Source organism: Rattus norvegicus, chromosome 1, assembly GCF_021556685.1.
Source record: "Rattus norvegicus strain SHRSP/BbbUtx chromosome 1, alternate assembly SHRSP_T2T, whole genome shotgun sequence".
NCBI classification, from domain to species: domain Eukaryota; kingdom Metazoa; phylum Chordata; class Mammalia; order Rodentia; family Muridae; genus Rattus; species Rattus norvegicus.
This window is the reverse complement of record NC_141534.1, coordinates 148,963,992-148,990,488: the sequence shown is the minus strand read 5'-3', so window position 1 is coordinate 148,990,488 and position 26,497 is coordinate 148,963,992. Positions and strand designations below refer to the sequence as shown.

General features: G+C 41.7%; 1 protein-coding gene across 4 annotated transcripts in view; it reads right to left on the bottom strand.

The window, feature by feature from the left end:
* Adamtsl3 (ADAMTS-like 3) overlaps positions 1-26,497 on the bottom strand; it is a 321,025-nt gene that overhangs the window by 115,503 nt on the left and 179,025 nt on the right. For all 4 annotated transcript variants that reach the window (NM_001107533.2, XM_087558105.1, XM_087558126.1 and 1 more), the window contains 2 exon segments: positions 945-1,056; positions 24,115-24,272. In NM_001107533.2, coding sequence (NP_001101003.2) covers positions 945-1,056; positions 24,115-24,272 — 270 coding nt within the window.

The following is a 26,497-nucleotide window of genomic DNA, read 5'->3' as shown; positions in this document are numbered from 1 at the left end:
TTCACCTTTTCCTTTCATTCTACAGCCTTGACCCAACCTCAGGTTATCACTCTTTCCTTCCTAGGACACAGGTCCCCACCAGGGTCTGGGCTGTGCTTCCCCACAGAAGAGACAGCATCTGCTTTCAGGAGAAACTTAAATCTCAGACCTGACCTGCACACTCATGAGAACCTGGCACTATCTAAGGAGTCCTCCTCAATGCCCCTGTTGTTAGGATGATAGAGGCCGAGCCCCTGTTTCTGCCCTGATGTTCTGAATGGGTGTTATTCTGTAATCTTCAAGGGAAGAAATGATATGGGGCTGGACTGAAGAATTCTAATTTTTCAAACAGAACCCTCCCTGAGATAGATCCCTCACACAGGGGCAGAAGACAACTCCAGAGGCACAGAAGGATGGTATAATTACAGCCCAACCATGTCATCTGATGGACCAGGAACCTTGCTAAGTTTTTACCTCAGCTTTGCATAAATTAAACACCACACAAACTGTCTCAGGCCTAGGAGGGCGTAGCAAATAACCATCAGCACATAGCTAGTCAGGCTGCAAGCACTGAGTATCACTGTCTGGTCCTCATTGGGAAACTCCTCCTCGTGCTCTGGGAGCCTCAGAAACTTGGGGGTCCTGGGCTGACACCAGTTTAGACTCCCTTACTCTCTTATTTAAAAGTTCAGCTCATACCTTTGGCATTGGCTGTGTCTGCCTCCCCATGGACTCCAGGCTATCGTGTCTCTACACTAAGCAGACCAGTGTCTATTGGAATCCTTTACTTTGTGTTTGCATTGCACTTGGATGACGCTTGACCCCAAACCTTCTTCACCTGTCTGTTAAGACCTTGAACTCAGCACACACAAGACACTATCCCAGTCTTAAAGTCCATCTCAACCAGGCATGTGTACACCCTGACACACATCTCTGGGTGTCCAAGAATGAAGTCTGTGCCTCACCTCCTCCACATGTCACCGTGCAGGGAAAGAAGTCAGTCTGTCTCCACTGATGGCTGATGGGCTGGTAAAAGAAGAACTGGACCACGCTGCCTTTGGCCACCGTGTACCTGGTCTGGACAGAGAGAGCAGTGATGGCCTGGTACATTCCACATAGTAAGCCTCAGATCCTGCCTTCTTCACCTGTCTTAGGCAACACCCACAAGGATGACAACACAGTAAGCTACAGAAGGACTATGTGGACTTTAGATGGGATAGCCTGTCACTCAGACTTGCCCCGGTGGGGGTTCAGATGATCACTAACAAGTCTCCCTGGAGCCATTTTTCCATAAAACTCTATGCCTGTGATCAGACTCACACAGCAGTACATGGACTTGTTTGCCTACTTATTTGGTGCTTTTCCTTCCTGGAATGTTAGGTCCCATTTCCATGACACCAGAAACTGAGATTTAATTTGGACTGGGCTTGCTTATAGCATAACATGTAACTGGGACTCTGGCTCTAAGGATACTGATTTTGCCTTGATGTTACACGAGTGGTATTTAATTTTCCATTAGTGTGAACTCATTGTATGAAGCAATGGATTTCATTATGATATTTACAGACATACAAAGAATATATTGATACCAAAAAATTTTATATACAAGGTTTTTTAATAACAACACTTTGAGGAGTCCTTTGTAGAGGTGCTTCTAATGGCACAACATGGGAAATTTACCTTCAGTGAATTCAGTGTGCACAGTGTGCATATGAATCCAAATGTTCTGCTAGCTAGTTAAAAGGGTAGTGTTGGGACAGGGAGCAGTTATAGACAGGAACGTGTTCATTTGTAGGTGATTTTACTCATGCAACAAGCTCTCTTCTTATTTTTCTTTAGTTTCTTCCCTGGTTGAACAATAGAGACCTTGTGAATTTAGAAAGACACCCAGGAAGCAGCAAAAGGAGGAAGGCCCCAAAATGTGAACACACATATACCCCAGACTTTGTACCTGAAAATCTCCTAGAGAGGAGATCTTGAATGTTCTCAGCACAGTAAGGTGACAATGATGGAGGGGATGGTGTCTCTTTAGCTGTTCTACTGTCTATGCAAATGTTCAAAAAGTTAAATGATAAAGTGAGGCCTTCCACCAGAAATGGAGGTGACAATTATAATAATTAAAATGTGTGCAGTCACAGCCAAGGATGGAGTCTGGCAAACACTGAAGAAGTCAATGAACAAACATCTTGAGATTTCAGGATAGATAGTTGAAAAGTGTTCTATAAAGTGAATACCAAGACCTGGAGAAAGCATTCTAAGGAAGCAAATGCCCTGTCCTGGGAATCTAGAGATGGCTGAAGGGTTAAGAGCACTGACTCCCCTTCTAGAGGACCTGGGTTCTAGTCTCATCACTTATATGACAGATCACAATGGGTCTGTTACTCCACTTCCAGGGGGATTCAGTGCCCTCTTCTGCTCTCCACAGGCAGCAGATACATACATGGCACCAGGCACATCCACAGCACACATGGAGGCAACATTCATACACATAAAATTAAAGTTAAAAGAAGCCCTGTCTTCTGGTCTGAGTGTGTGGAGCAGTGTTTATGGCACCTCACTCCACAGCTCTGCCTGCCCCCCAAGAGGCCTCTGGCTCTAACCAGACACACACAGATGAGATAGCCCCAACCACCTACTCCAATTCCACCCTCCCTCCCCTGAGGCATGCAGGGACCCCAGCAAGCCTAGCAGCCCTGGGCTCTGCCCAGTTGGAGCTCCATCTTTCATCCAGTCCATGTCTGTACCAGCAGTGGTCAGGGAGCATTCATGGGACCTCACCGCATAGCTCTGCCTACATCCCAAGAGGCTAGACTAACCCCTAACCTCACACACACAGGAAGCCTCCTCAAACCCGAGACACACAGCTCCACCTGCCTCAGGGGACACCTGCTCCAATGCAGGACATTCAGGCTAACCAATACTAGAGACAGCTAGATGGAAAAGGGGAAGCAAACAGGAGAACATAATCAACAGAAGCCAAAGCAATATGGCACCACCAGAACACACCTCTCCTACTACAGCAAGCCCTGGATATCCTAACACACCTGAAGAGCAGGACTGTGACCTTAGATACCATTGCATGAAGATGATAGATACCTTAAAAGAGGAAACAAGTTAGTCCCTTAAAGAAACACAGGAAAATACAATGAAACGGGAGAGGGAAATGAATAGAATGATCCAAGACCTAAAAATAAAAATAGAAGCAATAAACAAAACACAAAAGGAGGAACCCTGGGGATGGAAACCTAGAGAAGAGAACAGGAACTACAGATGCAAGCATCACCAACAGAACATAAGAGATGGAACAGAGAATCTCAGGCATATAAGATACCATAGAAGACATTGATATGTCCATCAAAGAAAATGCCAAAGGTAAAATTTTCCTAACAAAGCCTCCAGGAAATTTGAGACACTATGAAAAGACCAAACTTAAGAATATTAGGAATAGAAAAAGGTGAAGATTCCCAGTTCACAGGGCCAGAATACATCAACAAAATCATAGTATAAAACTTCTCTAACCTAAAGAAATATATGGCTATAGCATACCAGAAGCTTACAGAACACAACATAGATAGGAACAGAAAAGAAAATCCTCCTACCACGTAATAATCAAAACACCAAATGTACGGAACAAAGAAAGAATATTAAAAGTTACAAGAGAAAAAGGTCAAGAAACATATTAAGGCAGACCTACCAGAATTACCTGAGTTCTTGATAGAGATTCTCAAAGCTAGAAGACCATGGACAGGTGTCCTGCAGACTCTGAGAGACCACAGATGTCAGCCCAGCCTATTGTACCCAGCAAAACTCTCAATCACCATAGATGGAGAAACCAAGATATTCCATGACAAAACCAAATTTAAACAATAACTTTCTACTAATCCAGCCCTACACATAAAAAATATCATTCCACATGATCAAGTAGACTTGATCAGGGATGCAGGAATGATTCAGTGTATGAAAATCCATCAGTGTAATCTACTATATAAACAAACTGAAAGAAAAATCACATGATCATCTCGTTAGATGTTGAAAAAGCCTTTGACAAAATCCAAAGCTCCTTTATGTTAAAAGTCTTGGAGAGCTCAGTGATTCAAGGTACATGCCTAAACATAACAAAAGCAATGTATACTAAGCCAAACATCAAATTAAATGGAGAGAAACTTAAAGCAATCCTACTAAAACCAGGGACAAGACAAGGCTGCCCATTCTCTCTCTGTCTATTCACTATAGTACTTAAGGATCTAGCTAAAGCAATAAGACAACTGAAGTAGAGCAAAGGGATACAAACTGGAAAGAGTCGAGGTATCACTGTTTGTGGATGATATGATAGTATACATAACTGACCCCAAAAATTCTACCAGAAAAGCCCTATAGCTGATAAATAATTTAGCAAAGTGACTGAATATAAAATTATCTCAAAGAAGTCAGTAGCTCTCCTTTATACAAATGATAAACAGGCACAGAAAGAAATTAGGGAAATGACACCCTTCATAATAATCATAAATAATATAAAATATCTTGAAGTTCTAACCAAACAAGCAAAAGATCTGTATGACAGGAACTTCAAGTCCCTGAAGAAAGAAATAGAAAAAGATATCAGAAGATTGAAAGATCTCCCATGTTCATTGATCAGTAGGATTAACAACTGGCCAAAAGCAATTGACAGATTTAATGCAATCCCAATCAAAATTCCAACACATTTTTTACAGGTATTGAAAGAGCAATTCTCAACTTCATATGGAAAAAAATCAAAAACCCAAGATAGACAAAACAATCATGAATAAAAGGACTTTTGGAGGAATCAGCATCCCTGACCTCAAGCTGTACTCTGGAGCAATAGTGATAAAAACTGCTTGCTTTAGTATGGAAACAGGTTGATTAATGGAATATAATCAAAGACCCAGACATAAGTCCACATATGTATAGACATTTGATTTTTGACAAAGAAGCCAAAAACGTATGTTGTAGTTTGGTCTACTGCTTGTATTATGCTAATTGGGTCCCCCAAATTGCATGAGAATCCACACATAAGATGCCGAGGGTCCCTGACCCCAGTTGGTTTTGACTGGTAAATAAAGTTGCTGGCAGCCAATGGCTGGACAGAGAGACAAAGTCAGGACTTTAGGATTTCCAAACAAGGGACTAAGGGAGGAGGAAGGAGAGAGTCTCCATGCTGGGAACGGAGTAAAGATGAGGCCTGAGAGGTACAGAAGAGAGAGCACATCCATCATGTAAGAGTCAGGGATTGTGGACCAGGAGGGCTGCAGGTCTGGTCTGGGGCAGCAAAGATGAAATATAGGTTTTAGGAAGTGATGAGTTGGGATTATATGAAAATACGTTAGCAGCATGGAGGTTTGGAAGTGGCTCAGTCATTGATCTGTTTAAGGCATATTAGAATATAAGGCTGTGTGTGTGTGTGTGTGTGTGTGTGTGTGTGTGTGTGTGCGTGCGTGTGTGTGTGTGTGTCTTTCATTTGGGACCCCAGACCACTGGGGCAGGTAGCAAGGAATGTGCCACTGCTGGGTCGATTTGAGTAGCATCAATTGGCTATTGCTGCAACCATACAATGGAAAAAAGAAAGCACCTTCAATAAATGGTGCTGGTCTATGTGGATGTCTGCATGTAGAAGAATGCAAATAGATTCCTAATCATCTCTCTGAACAAAACTCATGTCCAAGTGGATCAAAGACTTCAAAATAAAATTCAATACACTCGATATATAAGAAGAGAAAGTGGAAAATAGCCTTGTTTTGTATTGGTACAAGAGACAACAGTAATGGCTCAGGCTCTAAGATTAACAATTGATAAATTGTTGAAAAGCTTCCGTAAGGCAAAGGACACTGACAACAGGACAAATTGGCAGCCTACAGATCGAGAAAATGTCTTTTCTAGCCCTAGACCTGACAGAGAGCTAATATCCAAAATGTATAAAGAACTCAATAACTCCAACAAATCAAATAACCCAATTAAAAAATGGGGCACAAAGCTAAACAGAATTCTCAACAGAGGACTCTTGAATTGCTGAGAAGCACTTACAGAAATGTTCAACGCCCTTCCTTAGACATCAGGGAGATGCAAATCAAAATGACCCTGAGATTCCACCTTTCACCAATTAGAATGGCTAAGATCAAAACCTCAAGGGACAGCACATGCTGGCAAGGATGTGGAGAAAGGAGAACACTCCTCCATCGCTGGTGGGATTGCAAACTTGTAAAACTGCTCTGGGAAACAATCTAGAGGTTTCTCAGAAAATTGTAAATAAGTCTATCTGAAGACCCAGCTATACCACTCTTGAATATATACCCAAGAGATGTCCCACTATACCACAAGGACACATGTTCCACTGTGTTCATAGCAGCTTTATTCATAAAAGTCAGAAACTGGAAACAACCCAGACTTTCCTCAACTGAAGAATGGATGCAGAAAATGTGGTTCATTTACACAATGGAGTACTGCTCAGCTATTAGAAACAAGGACATCATGAATTTTGCAGGCAAATAGATGAAACTGGAAAATTTCATCCTGAGTGAGGTAATGCAAACCAAAAGGAAATGCATGGGATGTACTCTCGGATAAGTGGATATTAGTTATAAAGTACAGAATACCCATGATACACTCCACAGATTCAAAGATGTTAAACAATGAGAAAGGCCTAAGCAAGAATGTTTAAATCACAATTAGAAGGGGAAACAAAATAGTGATAGGAGGCATAGGGAGGAAACTGGGTAGGAGATGGCAGGAGGGGGAATGGAATTGGGAGGCAGGGTCAGGTGTGGGAAGAGACAGGAGAGAGACCCAGAGGTCCAGGAGAATAAAAGGAAATCTGCAGCTGCCTGGGTGGGGGTATGGGGTAGGCGGTAGGAAGGTGGGAAGGGAGAATCTCTAGGAAATCCAGAAACTTAGGATAGGGGAAACTCCCAGGAATCTACATGCCTAACAGTGGAGACATGGAAACTGAAGAAACCACGTTTTATAGCCAGGTAGGACTCACAGCAGAAGGCTAGAGACACCAAGCCATCCACAAAATTTTCAACCCAAAATGTATTCTCTCTAAAAGAAATTCAAAGGTGGAGTAGAGACAGAAGGAAAGGCCAAACAATAACCATCCCATCCCATTGACAAGCACCAATCCCTAACATTATTAATGTTACTCTGTTATGCTTGCAGACAGGAACCTAGCATTACTGTCCTCTGAGAGGCTCTAGCCAGCTGCAGACTGAAATAGATGCAGATGCCCACAGCCAAACATTACACTGATGGAAGAGATTGGGGAAGAATTGAAGGCCCTATAGGTAATGAGAACCCCCCAGGAAGACCAACAAAGTCAACAAGTCTCAAACCCTAGGAGCTCTCAGGCTCTGACCCACCAACCAAAGGACATGCATGGGCAGGAACATAGGAAATGTCCAGCTCAGTCTTCTTGGCTGCCTTGTGTGGAAGAGAATGTACCTAATCTTGCAAAGACTTGATGTGCAAGGGAGGAGTACCTAGGGGCCCCACCCTCTCAGAGGAGAAGGGTTATGGGAGAGGAACTCTGTGAGGGAAGGTCCGGGAGGGGTAGCAGCATTCTGGATGTAAATTAATTAATTAGTTAATAAATTTAAAAACTGACCTGGAAATAAAAACAGAATCTAAAATAATATATAGCTATATCCAAGCAAGGTATAAAATGATATGTAGTTTAATGAATAATAAAATCATAATAAATTTTAAAATATAATGCTAATGCAAAAATGGGGCTTCTAAATAAAGCATAGATAATTTAATATTTGAACCAGATCAAAAGGAGAACCACATCACTATCTTAAGATACACAGCAAACTTTGATAAATTCTACACTTAAATACATGCATATCATAAAACAAATATCTTCCATCAGGTAAGAAAGCTTCAGAAGATTCTACAACAAACTTCACATAAACTGTACACACAAGAGACTTTGACCTGAAATGAAGGCATCAGAAAGAGAGGCTGCTGTCTTCACTTTTGCTCAATGTTGTAACACATGTCTGAAATAGTGCAAGAAAGAGAAAGCACAAAATGACAGGAAAGAAAACCACAACAGTCATGATACAGATGTCCAAACTACACATGTATACTTCAAAAAAACTCACTAGCAAGGATATGTGACTACAGGGAGAACACAATCAGGTATAATAGTCTATTTGATTTTCACTCACTAGACATGAATATATAGAAAATGGGGGAAGAGATATTCTAAGAACATCAATAAACCCAAACAGTGGAGATAAGGGAAATACATGACATGTAAGACACACTTATGGGAATCATAAACACGGAGAGTAATTTTAAGTATTCAAACAAATGTGTGGAGATGCCATATTTACAGATTAGCAGGGATGGTGTTGGGAAGCTGCAGATTTCCCTGATTAACAGATCCACATACTTCTGTCTGTTTGTTTGTTTGGAAAATATCATCTGAGTTTATTTACTTATATTCAATTTTAAAAACTATTCTTAGAGAATTTTATACATGAATATAATGTATTTTAGTTCATATCCACCTGTCACTCCCCACCTCCAACTCCTCTGAGGCGTCTTATAAAAAACTGGCAAACTGACTTTAAGATTGACATTGAAGGTGCCCAAAACTGAACTGAACCTATCCCACAGCTCCCTGTACCCAATCCTGTCAGGGAGAGAGCTGAACTCCCAGAAGTGTGGACAATCCTGAGACCCCAGGACAGATCGCCACTTCTGCCAACTTCTGCCCACTTCTGCTCACATTCCCAGCCCAAGAGGAAACTGCACTATGCCTCTGGATACAGGAATATAGGAGCAGTCAGTGGCGGAAATTGGATGGTTTCTACCTGTTCGGGGAACTGAACTGAACCAATCCGACAGCTCCTTGCACTCAAATCCTGTGGGGAAGAGAGCTAGAACGTCAGAAGTGTGGACAGTCCTGAGAATGAAGAGGATAATTATACTTTCTACCAACATTCCTGACCCAAGAGGATATTGCCTAGTGCCATCTGTGCCCCGTGGGCACAAGGACCTAGGAGCAGTCAGGAGCAGTACCCTTCGGGTTTCTGCCTGCACCTAGAGTTGAAAGCCAGTTGCCAGGAGTGCCTACACACCTTACAGCAGAACTTTCTCTTCCCAGATCCAGATGAAAGAAAACAGGTCTACAGGAGTGCTGACACACAGGCCTAGAGGAGGGCTGTCACTTTCAGAGACAGCAAGACAAGCTAACACCAGAGACAACCTGATTGTGAGAGGCAAGCGCAGAAATCTAAGCAACAGAAACCAAGACTACTTGGCATCATCAGAGACCAGCTCTCCCACCAAAGCAAATACTGGATATCCAAATACACCAGAAAAGCAAGATTTGGATTTAAAATCACATTTTATGATGATGATGGAGAGCTTTAAGAAGGACATAAATAACTCCCTTAAAGAAATCAGGACAACACAAAATAAACAAATAGAAGCCCTTAAAGAGGAAACACAAAAGTCCTTTAAAGAATCCCTTAAAGGATTATAGGAAAACATAACCAAACAGGTGAAGGAAATGGACAAAACCATCCAGGATTTAAAAATGGAATAGAAACAGTAAAGAAAGCACAAAGGGAGACAACCCTGGAGATAGAAAACCTAGTGAACAGATCAGGAATCATAGATGCAAGCATCACCAACAGAATACAAGAGATAGAAGAGAGAATCTCATGGACAGAAGATACCATAGAAAACATTGACACAACCATCAAAGATAATGTAAAATGCACAAAGCTCCTAGCCCAAAACATCCAGGAAATCCAGGACACAATTATAAGATCAAATTTAAGGATAATAGGTATAGAAGAGAGTGAAGACTCCCAAGTTAAAGGGCCAGTAAATATCTTCAACAAAATTATAGAATAAAACTTCCCTAACCTAAAGAAATATATGCCCATAAACATAAAGAAGCCTACAGGACTCCAAATAGATTGGAAAAGAAAAGAAATTCCTCCTGTCATATAATAGTCAAAACACCAAATGCACAAAACAAAGAAAGAATTTTAAAAGCAGTAAAGGAAAATGTCAAGTAACATATAAAGCCAGACCTATAAGAATTTCACCAGACTTCTCACCAGAGACTATGAAAGCCAGAAGATCCTGGGCAGATGTCATACAGACCTGAAGAGAACACAAATGCCAGTCCTAGCTCCTATATCCACCAAAACTCTCAATTACCATAGATGGAAAAACCAAGCTATTCCATGACAAAACCAAATTTATACAATATCTTTCTACAAATCCAGTCCTACAAAGGATAATAAATGGAAAACTCTGACAAAAGGAGGGAAACTACTACACCCTAGAAAAAGCAAGAAAGTAATCTCCTTACAACAACACCAAAAGAAGAGAGACACAAAAACATAATTCCACCTCTAACAATAAAAATAACAGGAGGCAACAGTCACTATTCCTTAATATCTCTCAATGTCAATGGACTCAATTCCCCAATAAAAAGACATACACTGACAGACTGGATACATAAAGAGGACCCAGCATTTTGGTGCATACAGGAAACACACCTCAGAGACAAAGACAGACACTACCTCAGAGTCAAAGGCTGGAAAACAACTTTCCGAGCAAATAGTCCAAAGAAACAAGCTGCAGTAGCCATTCGAATAAAATCAACTTTCCACCAAAAGTTATCAAAAAAGTTAAGGAAGGACACTTCATATTCATCAAAGGAAAAGTCCACCAAGATGAACTCTCAATCCTAAATATCTATGCTCCAAATACAAGGGCACCTACATTCATAAAATAAGTCTTACTAAAGCTCAAAGCACACATTGTACCTTACACAATAATAGTAGAAGATTTCAACACCCCACTCTCCTCAATGGACAGATCATGGAAACAGAAATTAAACAGAGACATAGAGAAACTAACAGAAGTTATGAACCAAATGGGACTTAGCAGATATTTATAGAACATTTCATCCTAATACAAAATAATATACCTTCTTCTCAGCACCTCACAGTGCTGACCATTTAATCGGTCACAAAACAGGCCCCAACAGATACAAGAAGATTGAAATAATCCCATGCATCCTATCAGATCACCACAGGCTAAGGCTGGTCTTCAATAACAACAAAAATGACAGAAAACTCACATATACATGGAAGTTGAACAACGTATTATTCAGTGATAACTTGGTCAAGGAAGAAATAAAGAAATTGAAGATTTTTTAGAGTTTAATGAAAATTAAGGCACAACATAACTAAATTATGGGACACACTGAAAGCAGTGCTAGGAGGAAAAATCATAGCTCTGAGTGCTTCCAAAAAGAAACAAGGGAGAGCATACATTAGCAGCTTGACAGCACACCTGAAAGCTCTAGAACAAAACAAAAAAGCAAATACACCCAACAGGAGTAGACAGCAGGAAATAAACTCAGGGCTGAAATAAACCAAGTAGAAACAAAATGGACCATAGAAAGAATCAACAGAACCAGGAGCTGGTTCTTTGAGAAAATCAACAAAATAGATAAACCCTTAGCCAGACTAACCAGAGGACACAGAGACAGTATCCAAATTAACAAAATCAGAAATGCATAGGGAGACATAACAACAGAATCTGAGAAAATTCAAAAAAATCATCATATCCTATTACAAAAGCCTACATTGATCAAAACTGGAAAATCTGAAGGAAATGGACAATTTTCTAGACAAATACCAGGTACCAAAATTAAATCAGGAACAGATAAACCATCTAAACAACCCCAAAACTCCTAAAGAAATAGAAGCAGATATTAAAAGTCTCTCAATCAAAAAGAGCTCTGGATCAGATGGGTTTAGTGCAGAATTCTATCAGACCTTCATAGAAGACTGCATACCAATACTCTCCAAACTGTTCCACAAAATAGAAACAGATGGACCCAATTCCTTCTACGAAGCCACAATTATGCTTATACCTAAACCACACAAAGACCCAACAAAGAAAGAGAACTTCAGACCAATTTCCCTTATGAATATTGACATGAAAATACTCAATAAAATTCTTGCAAACCTAATCCAAGAACACATCAAAACAATCATCCATCACAATCAAGTAGGCTTTGTCCCAAGGATGCAGGGATAATCAATATACAGATATTCATCAAAGTGATCAAAGATAAGAACCACATGATCATTTCATTAGATGCTGAGAAAGCATTTGACAAAATTCAACACCCCTTCAAGATAAAACTCCTGGAAAGATCAGTAATCCAAGGCCCATACCTAAACATAATAAAAGCAGTATACAACAAACCAGTTGTTAGCATTAAACTAAATGGAGAGAATCAATCCCACTAAAATCAGGGACTAGACAAAGCTGTCCACTGGCTCCCTACTTATTCAATATAGTACTCTAAGTCCTAAGCAGAGCAATCAGAAAACAAAAGGAGGTCAAAGGTATACAAATTGGAAAGGAAGAAGTCAAAATATCACTATTTGCAGATGATATGATACTATACGTAAGTGACCCCAAAAGTTCCACCAGAGAACTACTAAGCCTGATAAACAACTTCAGCAAAGTGGCTGGGTATAAAATTAACTCAAACAAATCAGTAACCTTCCTCTATTCAAAGGATAAACAGTCTGAGAAAGAAATTAGGGAAATGACACCCTTCATAATAGTTCCAAATAATATAAAATACCTCGGTGTGACTCTAGCCAAGAAAGTGAAAGATCTGTATGACAAGAACTTCAAGTCTCTGAAGAAAGAAATTGAAGTGTTCTCAGATTATGGAAAGACCTCCCATGTTCATAGATTGGCAGGATCAACATAGTAAAAAGGGCCATTTTGCCAAAAGCAGTCTACAGATTCAATGCAATCCCCATCAAAATTCCAACTCAATTTTTCACAGAGTTTGAAAGAGCAATTTGCAAATTCATTTGGAATAACAAAAAACCCAGGGTAATGAAAACTATACTCAACAAAAAAAGAACTTCTGGGGGAATCACCATCCCTGACCTCCAGCAGTATTACAGAGCAATAGTGATAAAAAGAACTGTTTGGTATTGGTATACAGACAGGCAGGTAGATCAGTGTAATAGAGTTGAAGATTCAGAAATGAACCCACACACCTATGGTTACTTGTTCTTTGGAGCTAAAACCATCCAATGGTTTCAACAAATGGTGCTGGTTCAACAGGAGGTCAGCATGTAGAAGAATGCAAATTGATCCATTCTTATTGTCCTGTACAAAACTTAAGTCCAAGTGGATCAAGGACTTCCACATCAAACCAAAAAAATACATTCAAATTAATAGATGAAAAAATGGGGAGGAGTCTCAATTATATGGGAAATTTTCCTGAACAAAACACAAATGGCTTATGCTCTAAGATCAAGAATGGACAAATGGGACCTCATAAAACTTTAAAGCTTCTGTAAGACAAAGGACACTGTTATTAGGACAAAAACGGCAACCAACATCTTTATCAATCTTAATCTGATAAAGGGCTAATATCCAAAATATACAAAGAATTCACAAAGTTTGACTCCAGAGAGCCAAATAACACTATTAAATATGTGGTGCAGAGCTAAACAAAGAATTCTTAGCTGAGGAATATGGAATGGCTGAGAAGTACCTAAAGAAATGTTCAACATCCTTACACTTCAGGGAACATAAATCAAAACAACCCTGAGATTCCACCTCACACCACTCAGAATGGCTAAGATAAAAAACTCAGGTGACAACAGATGCTGGCAAGGATGTAGAGAAAGAGGAACACTCCTCCATTGCTGGTGGAATTGCAAGCTGGTACAACCACTCTGGAAATCAGTCTGGAAGTTCCTCAGAAAATTGGACATTCCACTACCTGAGGACTCAGCTATACCTCTCCTCGGCATATACCCAAAAGATGCTCCAACATACAACAAAGACACATGCTCCCCTATGTTCATAGCTGCCTTATTTATTATAGTCAGAAGCTGGAAAGAACCCAGATGCCTGTCAACAGAGGAATGGATACAGAAAATGTGGTACATCTACACAATGGAGTACTACTCAGCTATCAAAAACAATGACTTCATGAAATTCATAGGCAAACGAATTGAACTAGAAAATATCATCCTGAGTGAGGTAACCCAATCACAGAAAAACACACATGGTATACACCCAACAATAAGTGGACATTAGCCCAAAAACTTGAATTACCCAAGATACAATGCACGGACCCCATAAAGCTCAAGAAGAAGGTTGACCAAAGTGTGGATGTGCTTAAAAGAGGGAACAAAAATATTCATAGGAGGGGATATTGAGGCCAAGTTTGGAGCAGAAATGAAACGGCCATTCAAAGTCTACCCAACATGGGTATACAGCATATATATATATATATATATATATATATATATATATATATATATATATATATATCCACCAAAACTAGATACAATTGATGAAGCTAAGAAGTGCATGCTGACAGGAGCCTGATATAGCTGTCTCCTGAGAGGTACAGCCAGAGCATGTCAAATATAAAGTCGAATTCTAGCAGCAAAGCATTGAACTGAGAATGGGGTTCCTATTGGAGGAATTACAGAAAGGATTGAAAGAGCTGAAGGAGCTTGAAACCCCATACAAACAACAATGCCCACCAACCAGAACTCCCATGGACTAAACCACTACCCAAAGACTATACATGGACTGACCCATGGCTCTAGCTGCACATGTAGCAGAGGGTGGCCTTGTTGGGCACTGAAGGAAGGAGAAGCCCTTGGTCTTGCCAAGGTTGGGTCCCCCAGTGTAAGGGAATGTCAGGGGGTTGGAAGGATGATGGATGGGGAGGGGAACACTGTTATAGAAGAAGGGGAGGGTAGGGACTAGAGGACTTATGGACCATTTGAAATGTAAATAAAAAATCCAATAAAAAAGATTGACAGAGAAATGCAGAATCCAGAAGAGTGAGATCATCTTCAAGAACACAGCCTAAGAGCCTACAGCAAGATGAAGACTTAAGTTTAATATAGCAATAGATAAATCACAAAGGTACTTGAATAATTCTTGCCATGGAACAAAAACCTTAAAGTGCACCTATACAGATGGACTTCTGGATTTAGGGTAGATAGATAACGGGGGCTGTTCTCCATGTAGTGGGCCTGAGTCAATGGGATGTTCATGTCAAAAGCAGTAGTAATTGAACTTTACGACATTTACAAAACCAAGAGCAAGTGAAAGAAAAAACAGAGCTGTGTCTCTACAACTTGGGTTAGGCAAAGATTTCTTGTCCAGGACACAAACAGCACCAAGAGCTTTCTACAACATAGACAGGCAATAAAGATGGCTCTCCCACACTCAGACAGACAGGAAAGATGGCTCTCCCACACTCAGAAAGACAATAAAGATGGCTCTCCCACACTCAGACAGACAGGAAAAATGAACATGCCACATTTCAAGTAGGCAGTAGAGAGGGCATGCCACACTGCAAACAGTTGGCAAGTATGGATCTCCCACACTGCAAACAGATGACAAACCTTCCTATATGGAAACTAACAGTGGAGAAAACAGGAAGTGAATCTAGAAACTCAAGATTCAACATCAAAATAAACCCAGAAAAGAAAGAAAATAAAGGTAAAAATGTATAAATACATAAAGAAAAATGAAACTAAGAAAAAATAATCCACACAACTAAAATGTAGTATTTAGACATGTCAGAAACACTTTCTGGATGATTAGAAACAAAAACCAAAAAATTAGACAAGGAATCAATAAATAACTTCTACTCTAGCCTACCCTACCCTACCCTACCCTACCATGTCCTGTCCTATCCTATCCTATCCTATCCTATCCTATCCTATCCTATCCTATCCTATCCTATCCTATCCTATCCTATCCTATCCTATCCTATCCTATCCTATTCTATCCTATCGTATTCTGACAGGTCTTATCTATCTATACCCAGACTTCCCTGGAACTTATACGATGGTCCAAGTCAGTTTGGAATTAACAATCTTCCTCCCTCCTCCTCTTAAGTAGTAGGATTGCAGCAGGCACATGCTCACTTTAAATGTCTAAGCCTACTAACCTCCAAGAGATGCCAAGGGCTGCCAAGGAACCACACTATTTTTTCCATAGCCTTTTACTCTCCAACTCTCCAAATAAATCATTTGTGCTTCTTCCTTAGCCTGCAGATTTACTCCTCTTTTTGAAAAGTCATTCACATATCTGATACCCTGCATCTCATTTCAGGAGAAAATGTAAATAGAACACAAGGACACCTCTCCATCTGCCTCCATTTAATCTGCTCCCCATGAATTGCTCTGCTTCTCACTCCAGAAATTCTTCCCACCTATAGGGGTAAGAAAAGAGCCCTGAGATATATACCAGGTATCACTAACTGCTATCTGAACCCACAGACTAACAAGCACTGTCTATGCAAATGCACTTCAAACTATAAGCTGCCCCTTCCCCTGGTTATAGTCATCCCCTGTTTCCATTCTTAGTAGCTAGATCTGGCTAACAGGGGTGGTACTGAAGGAGAAGTAGGTTAAAATGCCTTAGATGAGCTTTGTGTCATAGTGTTAGTTTCTTGGTTTTGTTTTGGCTGTTGTTGTAACTAGTAGAAAAATGTTGTACCTTAAGAGAAGCATTGTAATAATAATAATAAAAATGCTCCTGGGGCTATGGCTCCCTGGGACTTCCATACTCAGGCAATCTTCTGTGTCACTGCACTTCAAACTGAAAGCACCAGCCTATCAGGGAGAAAATATTAACCAGTCTCTTGGAGTCTGAGAGACTGAGGAGCTCTTGGGGCTGAAACTCAATAGGCAATGGTGGCAGCTAAAAGGTAGACACAGAAGGCCGAGGAGGTTGAGGTCATTCATAGCTACACAGCAAATTTGAGAACATCTCTGGTTAACAAGAAGCAAAACAAACAAGCACACAGCGTGGACAAAAAGCATGCCCCTTCACTTAAGACGCTCAAATAGGGGGTTAGAGCAATGGGTCAGCAGGCAAGTACCAAACCTGGAAACCGAGGTCTTATCCTAGGACTCACAAACTACAAGGAAAGAAGCAAGTCCTGCAAATTGTCCTTAGGCCTTTTCTTGCCCCATGGCACACACATGTAACCACATGAGCCCTCTCTCTACAGACAATAAATAAAAATCTAATAAAGCTAAAAAGAAACACACGTGACCCCATGAATCTCTTATCATTAAATCAAAAAATACCAACTTGATAATTAAAATCTACTTCATAGGTCAAAGAGAAACAACAAAGATGAACAATGTTTCTTTGTAGACATACATATCATTTAACAAGATTGTTTTAGTAATAAGCTTTGGTAAAACTCCATTAAGTAGACTAGTTCCAATAAATTACCCAGTCCATCTGTTTTCCACCAAGTGTGGGTGTTTTGTACATGCTGCAGATGTGAGCTAAGGTACCTGGGAAGGGATGCGGAAGAAATCTGCAAATGCCACAGGAAAGACTTGAATATTAGTGCATCTGAGTGCTTTGGTAGGGTAGACATTGTTCAAAATACCTTGAGCTGAGACTTGGGGCTCTACCTGGGCTCTGCCTGAGACTGAACACTCGTGATCTGGTGTTCTGGTGTGGCGTTCTCAGGTTAATTGGCATTTTCATTTTGAGGCTCTACCTGAGAAATAGAGTAAAAGTCCTTTTCCCACCTTTGGCTCCTTGACATCTGTCTTCCATCCTGTAGAGAGCCCTTTTATCAAATTCTGTCTACCCCTCCTATCTGACCCTCTGTCAAACTCCTTCCTACACCCAAAGAAGCATAGAGGACAGGCTTTGCACAGCTCACATCTGAGCCTGACCAAGAAAAGATGTGTTCTCACCATTTCACAGAGGAAGGGCTCTGATCTGACCTTGAAATTCTATGGGAATTAAATCCATTTAGAAACAGCTCATTCTCCATCAAACCTGGCTATCAAGACAAAGGTTGAAATTAAACTAACAAAAAAAAAATAATAACAGTAACCTTCAGCAGTCATGGCTCTAATGTCAACGCTTTCTCTTTGTATTTCTGTTGACAATAGCCTGGCCAATTGTTCCTTCACCTGAACATGTCCCCAGGGGCAGACATTTCCTGTGACAACACCGACAATCAAGTACACACAGAATGACAAGTGAAGAAATTCCGGGATCACTTACAGCAGTATGTCCCCTGCTTTGTTAGGGAGACGAACTCACGTTCAGCTACTGACTTCATCACTGTGAAATAATTTCTAATAAATAAGTATTTTTATTATTAACATAGAATATTCACAGTAGTTGTATTTACATATATAGCTTAGCCATGGATTTTTATATTGATGAGAAAATTTTCAAACAGATTTATTCTACATTTGTCTATTTACTTGTGTATATGTGTGTATGTGTGTGAACACACTCATTCTACGATACTTGTGCGAACATCAAAGGAGCTGGTGGGTTCCAAAGATTGGATGCAGGTCATCAGGCTTGGCAGCAAGCAAGCACCTGCCCAGGCATCTTACTACCCTAGATTTATTAATTTGAGAAAAATTCCATAACTGGCCTCAAACTTGTGGTCTTCCTGCCTCGGCTGCCTGGTTACAGGCATGAATTAGCATACTCTGTTTGAACTGCTCAAAGAAATGACCCTCAGAGGCCACATTACAGGAGCATTATCAGATTCTCACAAAGTTCCACCTTTGTGACCAGCAGCAAACACTCAAGAGGAGGTGGGACTTAGATGGAGGGAAGCGACGAATAATTGAAATTCCTTTCCCTTTGCCACCATTTCAAATTGACTTGTGTCCCATAAGAAACAACATTAGGGCCTTGCAGTGCTGGCATGTGTCTTTAATCCCAGCATTCGAGGCAGAGGCAGTGGCAGGTTGATCTCTGTGAGTTTGAGGCCAGCCTGGTCTACAGAGCCTGTCTAGGACAGCCAGGGCTACACAGAGAAACCCTGTCTTAAAAAACAACATAAAATAAAATAAAGAAGGGGGAGGAGAGGAAGAGGGAGAGAGAGAGGGAGAGGGAGAGGGAGAGGGAGAGGGAGAGGGAGAGGGAGAGGGAGAGGGAGAGGGAGAGGGAGAGGGAGAGGGAGAGGGAGAGGGAGAGGGAGAGGGAGAGAAAGACTATACTAAAGCCCTAGCCTGCAGAACTTGGACACAGGGTCTGTGCAGACGACATATTGCTAAGATGAGGGTAATTGGCTGGGCCCTGTCCCAATATGCTTGTGCTCTTATGGAAACAGGGTTGGCGACAGACGCAGACATGAATGGAGAGAAGATAATAGGAATTCTTTAGCTATGATAAAGGAGGCGAGAGGGACACAGAGCAGGTCCTCCCTCACAGCCCTCAGATAGAGCCAATCCCACTAATACCTTGGTTTTGCATAGTAAGCCTCCAGAATAATAAGAGAGTCCCCCTCTTTTCCACACATTCCATCTGCTGCACTCTGTTAATAACAACCTCTGGAAGCCCAGGCAGATCCTGGCCCCAAACCACTCCCCCACCCTCATCCCGCATCCCTGCCACCTGGCTGTGTTCTAAAGCACTTGGGAATTTGTGGCTTTCACTTCTGCTGCCCCCACGTGGTGAGGCCGTGGCTTGTTCTCTGGCAGAAAAGAATCCAGGCAGCTAGATGAACTAGCATAATTCTCTAGCAAGACTCTGGGTAGAGGGCATCCAAACTATCAGAGCTGGGTCAGAGAAACCTGGAGACAGATGGCATGCTTGAGAACTAGGGGGAAAGCAACCAGAAAATATACTCCTTCAGGAACACAAAATATCTGAACTGAATGAAAATGACTTTGCCTCGACAACAGGTTGTAGAGGGAAAACTTCACAAAGAAGACAAATGTGTTTTTCTCTCCATATATCCCCCAGAGAGGTTTCTACCACAGGAACACGTATCTTCATTAAGGTAACTTAATTTTATCTCATAAGGTAATCTCAATGAAACATACTCCAACTTGATAATCCTAACCATTTGCACACAGATTCCAATATGCCAATGACAGGTAAGTCCCCTCTGGGTGAGCACTGCCTACAGATCAGCTGTTCTCAACCTGTGTGCTGTGACCCCTTCGAGGGTCAAATTACCCTTTCACAGGGTTGCCTAAGGCCATCAGAAAACACAGACACTTACATTACGATTCATAACAGTAGTAAAAGAATAATTATGAAATAGGAACGAGAATAATTGTATGGCAGGGCGTCACCACAACAGGAGTAACTGCATTAAGGGGTCGCAGCATTAGGAAAGTTGAGAGCTATTGCTCTAGCTCGCCAGTCAGCAACTGCCGAAAAGAGCAGTGACTTGGCCAAGAGAATCTACTGCCCCGGATGGCCAGGTACACGGACTGCAGGAGCAAAATCCTCATATTCCAGGATAGACCACCCCGTTGCAACAGAGATGGGACAGGAGCCACCATGAGAAACTACTGTTCAGGAAAACAAGATTATAGATCCAGAAACCCACAGAAAGAAAAAAAAAGACAAGGTTTCCCGGGTCAGTCTAGCTATGAGAAGAGAGTTTCATAAAGAGTAGAAAACAGAATTTTTTTCTCTTGGGTGAAGTATATGTTATATATAAAAACACAGTAGTTTCTAATAGACCCTTTACTAAAAGCTCTGCTCTTTATGAAACGTATGACATATATGGTGAAGACAAGCAGAGTCCAGTATCCCCACAACTGTGCTGCCAGTGCATGGAGGAGGTGGTCCCCGGGCCCTGCTGCCTCAGAGTTCAGTCTTAGGTGGAAGCCATCTCTATACCCGATGTCCTCAATGGAGTAAGACAAGAGATATTATGACATGCGGGGACAGTCATCAATGCCCCCATATGGACATTACCCCTCCCTCTAATCAAAGGAGTGTTGTTTGACTGCATAGTGGTCCCAGAAAAGATGGACGTAAGTGAAGAGTCCTTCACCTCAGCCACAGCACAGCCGGGCAACACTACAATGTTCTGAACCAAAATTGGAAGAAGAAAAAAAAGTGTCTGATAAAAAGAATATTTCCTAGAAACAACCATAATCTGGACAAGCTCCCGAACCAGAGAAAAACAACACCAGAGTCACTCTTGTTCCATTTTAAGTGTCTCCAACTTTGCCAGATTCTCTCCCACCAAGCACACCACAGCCCATGGAGGAACACGGCTGTAGGCATGGAAATGACACTCTGTTTAGTTAGTTGTGTGTAACGCCCTCTTTGATAAATATGTTTTTAAACAACCCCTTCAGTCTCGAGAGCCCAAAGGCTTTCCAGACACTAAAGCTGAAGCCCAGGCTGTTTATTCAGTCTGAGGGAGTGAGGATTCTGACAGAGGACAAAGGGATTGCTAAATCAGAGTGCAGAGGGCACGTTGTCAAATCACAGCTTCCTAAGAGGTGAGTGCATGTTTGGGTAATGAGGTTTGAAATAATCTTTATTTGTGCAATTGATACGTGAATACATAGTGTTAAAATTATTTTAAGAATCTTGTATTATAAATGAACTTAAGGGTACTTTCCCAAAAACGCATGTCTCCTACACACACACACACACACACACACACACACACACACACACACACAGGGTATACAACTATGCGTGCATATATAGAAAACTCACAGAACTGGTTTGCTGGCCAGAAAGCAGCTCAGTTGATAGAGTGCCTGCCACGTATAGACCTGAGTTTGCTATCCAGCGACTGAATTTAAAACAAAAGCTGGGGATAGTGGCACACACTTGTGATTCCAGCCCTGAGAGACAAGACAGGGGAATCTCTGGGTTCACAGGACAGTTGGCCTAGCCTAATCAATGAGTCATGGGTTTCAATGAGAGACTGTCTTTCAAACATAAACTAGACAGCTCCCAAGGAGCAATGGCTGACATGGACTTCTGGCTTCCACGTGCACAAGCACACACATGCACCCACATACAGAGAGATCTAAAGCTTATGAGTATGTACAATTTTGTGCAAAGAATCGACAGGATCTCAAGTTCTATTAATGCAGACACTGTAACACTATCTTGAAATACTAATCTTCATAGGTGTCGTATCCAGGCAATCGCTGTCTCTTACCCAGTCGGGGTCCTCTATATTGACTTAAGGAGATTACAGATACTCTTAGCAATTAAAAGGAAGAAATACTATGTCTATGTGTGTGAGGGAGAATCACGCAGGAACACTGCAGAGGAAGTATAGAATTCATGGTATACCAGTGGAAGGGGAAGCCCTTGGTCCTGCTAAGACTGAACCCCCAGTGAAAGTGATTGTTGGGGGGAGGACAGTAACAGGGGGAGGGTAGGGAGGGGAACACCCATATAGAAAGGGAGGGGGAGGGGTTAGGGGGATGTTGTCCTGGAAACTGGGAAAGGGAATAACATTCGAAATGTAAATAAGAAATACTCAAGTTAATAAAAAAAAAGAATTCATGCTATAATAAAAGACCAAAGAGATGAGTATGTTTCTTTCTGGATCCCACACACGACTCCTATGAAAGCCAGTCAGATGACAGACACTGGGAACAAACTGAATGGCAGAAGATGCCTGTGCCTTTAATGCAACATGAGGGAGGCAACTGGAGAAGTGTGGGCCATGGCAAACCAGAGAGCGACGTAAACCTCCTTGGCATAGAACAGGCCAGCTACTTGGCCGAATCTCTTTCACTTTTACAGCAGAAAAAAAAATCAACTAGTATTTTTATACTTTAAAAAGTCTCTTCATTTTCCAGCACCGATCACTGTATATTACTTTCTGCTCCTGCTTACTGTACCTGTCGTATCTGTCACAATGGGCAAGACAAGGAGGCTGCAGCTTCAAGAAGCTTGGCACATCACATTCACAGCCAGGAAGCAAGGGGTGAAGGAATGCTTCTGACCTCTCAGCTCACTCCACTCAGCATACAGTCCAGGACCCCAGGCAAAGAATCCCCCCACCTACTGTAGACAGGTCAGTCTTCCCACCTCAGCTAATATAACCCACGTAATCTCACACAGGCAAGCCCAGGAGCCCACCTCCAGGTGACTCTAGAGTCTGTCAATTAGCACAAACCAATCACACACTATTTAAAACCTTTGGCTTGTCACACTGCAGGCTGAAGTGGGACCCGAGAGATTCAGATGAGTTCTCCAATCTAGTCAAAGCACTCCATGTCTCTCTGGAGGCAAGGACAACCAATGTCTCAATAGAACATTCTTTGTCAAGTTACAATGTTAAACATAAAGTTTATAAAAAGATTTCAGGGGTCTTTTGTGATGCTTAATATCGTAAGGATCTAAAAATCATCTGGGAGGCAACCCTCTGATGTGTTTGTAAAGGAGTTTCTAGAATAGGCTGAGACAGGAAGGCCCATTTGGATGTGGGTCCTGACTCTCTCTCTCTCTACTTCCTGACGGCATGCTCCCACCATGACTCACCCACCACGACAGGCTATACCCTCCATCTGTGAGTCAAAGTAAAGCCCTCCTTCTCCCCTCCCTTTCATTTCTTTGTGTCCAGGATTTCGTTGCTATAGCAACCAGAAAAGTAATGAACATCATTTTCCTTCATAAAGGTATAATTGACCATTAAGGCAGTTTTCATTCTTCTGCTACATTTTGAATGATTTCTCTAGAAATGGAGGAAAGCACTGCTCACTGAATAATTGTTTTTTTCATTCCTTGTTCATTTTCTTCTGTAGCTACACCAGGTTGCTTTTAACTTGCATTGCTTTGGCAATAGATTGATCTCTATACTTTGGTCCTTTGCACAAGGGAAGATGGCTCAACTCTACCTAGAGAGAGAAGTGGGCTCGCAGCTCTGGGAAGACACAATCTGAGAGGATGCTAGTGCAGGGTTCCTCATCACCCGTGATCCTGATCTTGAATCAACTGCTGCGTTACAACAGCCTTGCAGGGCTGAGGATGGAAGGAACAGCCCCTGTCAAGGAAGCCAAAGAATAACCCTCTGTCCTCTCCTTTTCTTCCCCAGGATGACATGCTTAGCTAGTACCCATCTCTGTCAAAATCCACATGGACTTAAACTGAGCATGACACATGGGGGTGACGAATAGGAAATTATCTCCCCTGGAAGAACAAAGATTGATTCTTAATTCCTAGAGTCTCTATTCGTGAGAGGGGAAGAGTTCTTGGGGATGGGCTGGTCAAATGGATACGCCCACTGTGCTTCCCTTGCGGTGCTTAACCAGGAGTCTCTGAAGACGGTCTGTCTACCTTGAAGATGAAGTCAGCCATCAGGGGTCCCGCAATCTTGAAGGTTTGTCTGTCGGCACCTTTCTGAAACTCAATCGTCGTGTTTTCCACAACAAAAACCCCAGGGCTGTTGAAGCTGTGTTCTCCTCTGCTTCCTTGAAGTGTTTTTGACTCAATGACTGAAAATTTGAAAATAAGATGTCAATATGAGAACCATCCTAAAGGCATTTGATTTTTAAATGACACGATTGCTAAGTGCAACACCAGGCAGGTATGATCAACCAATACGGCTCTGTCTCCTCGGTGGATGGACACTGTTTGATATTGGAAGAACAGCCATGTGAGACTTTGAGGTGCTGACAAGGGCTTTTGGGCCCATACCTACCCGAGTTCTCAGAACCATTTCCACCACAGAATAAAGAGGAATCTTTTCTCACTTTGTGCTTTTTCATGATCTCTTTTATGCCCATATCATGGAGTGAGGGAAGCTACCTATTCTTACTACCCATTCAGAAGGATCTCAATTTTGCTTTAAAATATTCTTTTTAAGTAGGTATAAATTCACACAAACAAGCACAGAGACTCCCTATGCAGCCTTCTCTCATCTTGTCCATGGGCTGTGAATATACGGCCCCATAGCCAAACCAGGAACTGATCCAAAGATGTGTGCTGCGTTAGAGCAACTGCTGCTTTGCCACAGTGCTGAAGAACAGCTTTCCACACTTCCCAGGAACTCAGCAAGGAGCGTGTGGGAATCTGGAGAGGTGATCTGGGAGCAAAGGAAAACCAGTTGCCATGACATCCATCCACTAAATCACAGGGTAGCGTTTATTTCCATTAGTTTGATTTGGGAGACCTACAGAAGTGAATGCTGTAGTTCTGAGTTCCCATAGAGCCCTCTGTGGCATCTAAAGCAGGTGGGAGACGCCAGGAGTCTCTGATCATCCCACCACTATTAAGGAAGCAAATATACCTCTGAGTTCTATTGTCCACTGCCAAAGTAACTTCTCCCCTCCAGCCTCCCTAGTAAGAAATAGAGACGTGAGCGAGTAGACCAGCAGCTTCACATGGTAGAAAGCACCATCAGGAGCCAATGCCTTCTTCTATGTCCAAATCTTTGCAACTTATTTTATAATTATACACTTTTAATATATTTAATTTATATTTATGTTTCTGCATGTGAGCCAGCACAATCATACATGTACCATGTGCATGCAGAAGCCCATGAAAGTCTGAGAACATTAGCTCCCTTGGAACTGGAGTTACAGGAGAGTGTGAGCTGCAACGAGGGTGCAGAACTGAAGCCAGGTCTTCTGAAAGAGTAACTGTTGGCCCGTCTTTCCAGCCCCTGAAAGGACAACTTCAAACATCTTAATATGTACTTAAGAAAAATAATGACGGCTTCAAAAATAATGAATGCTTCTAGCTGTCTCTAACTAAAGGACTTACACTGTGGCATCTTTGGAAACAGGCAAAACCAGGTGAACAAGAGATTTGTTTAGACCAGTGTTTCTCAATCTCGGTGTTGTGACCCCTTTGGGGATCAAACAACCTTTTCACAGGGCTCACCCAAAAGCACCAGAAAACACAGATATTTATTTACATTATGATTAATAACAGTGTAAAAGACTTCCTAACACGATTAGTTATAAAATAGCAATGAAAAAGTGTTATGGTTGGGAGGGTGGGGGTCACTACAGCATGGGAAACTGTATCAAAAGGTCACAGCATTGGAAGGTTGAGAACCACTGGTCTTGGCTGTGGAGGTTAGGAAGGCATTCTTAGGTGGCTGTGAGTGAGGGCATACAGCTAGCCCTTCAACCCCAGACTTGGGCCCACAGCAAATGCATGTCTGCAGAGTGTACCTGTCCTGCTCAGCATTGCTTTCCTTCGGTCATTATGTATAGAGCCATAGTTCCCGTCATGCTCAGAAGACAGAACTGGGGAGAAAATTGTATTCTTGCAGTTGGTGGAGGTTCCAGCCTGTGACATATTGACCTTTTGGATTATAGTTATTAGAGCATTTGGTTTATTATTACTTTGAATTTTAAAGATTCTTTTAAAAGTGTGTGTGTGTGTGTGTGTGTGTGTGTGTGTGTGTGTGTGTCCACCACATGAATGCAGTACCCACAGTGACAAGAAGACAGCATTGGATATATATCCCGGAGCTGGACAGATGCTATGTGAGCCACTATGTGGGTGCGGGGAACCAAACTTCCCCCTGCAAAAGCAGCCAGCACTCTTGAACATTGAGCCATCTTTCCAGGCTTATTATTTTTTAAATTACATTTACTTATTTATGGATGTGTGTGTGTGTGTGTGTGTGTGTGTGTGTGTGTGTGTGTGTGTGTGCCGCCACACTACTGGTGGTTCTTTTGTTTATCACATAGCTCCTGAGGCTTGA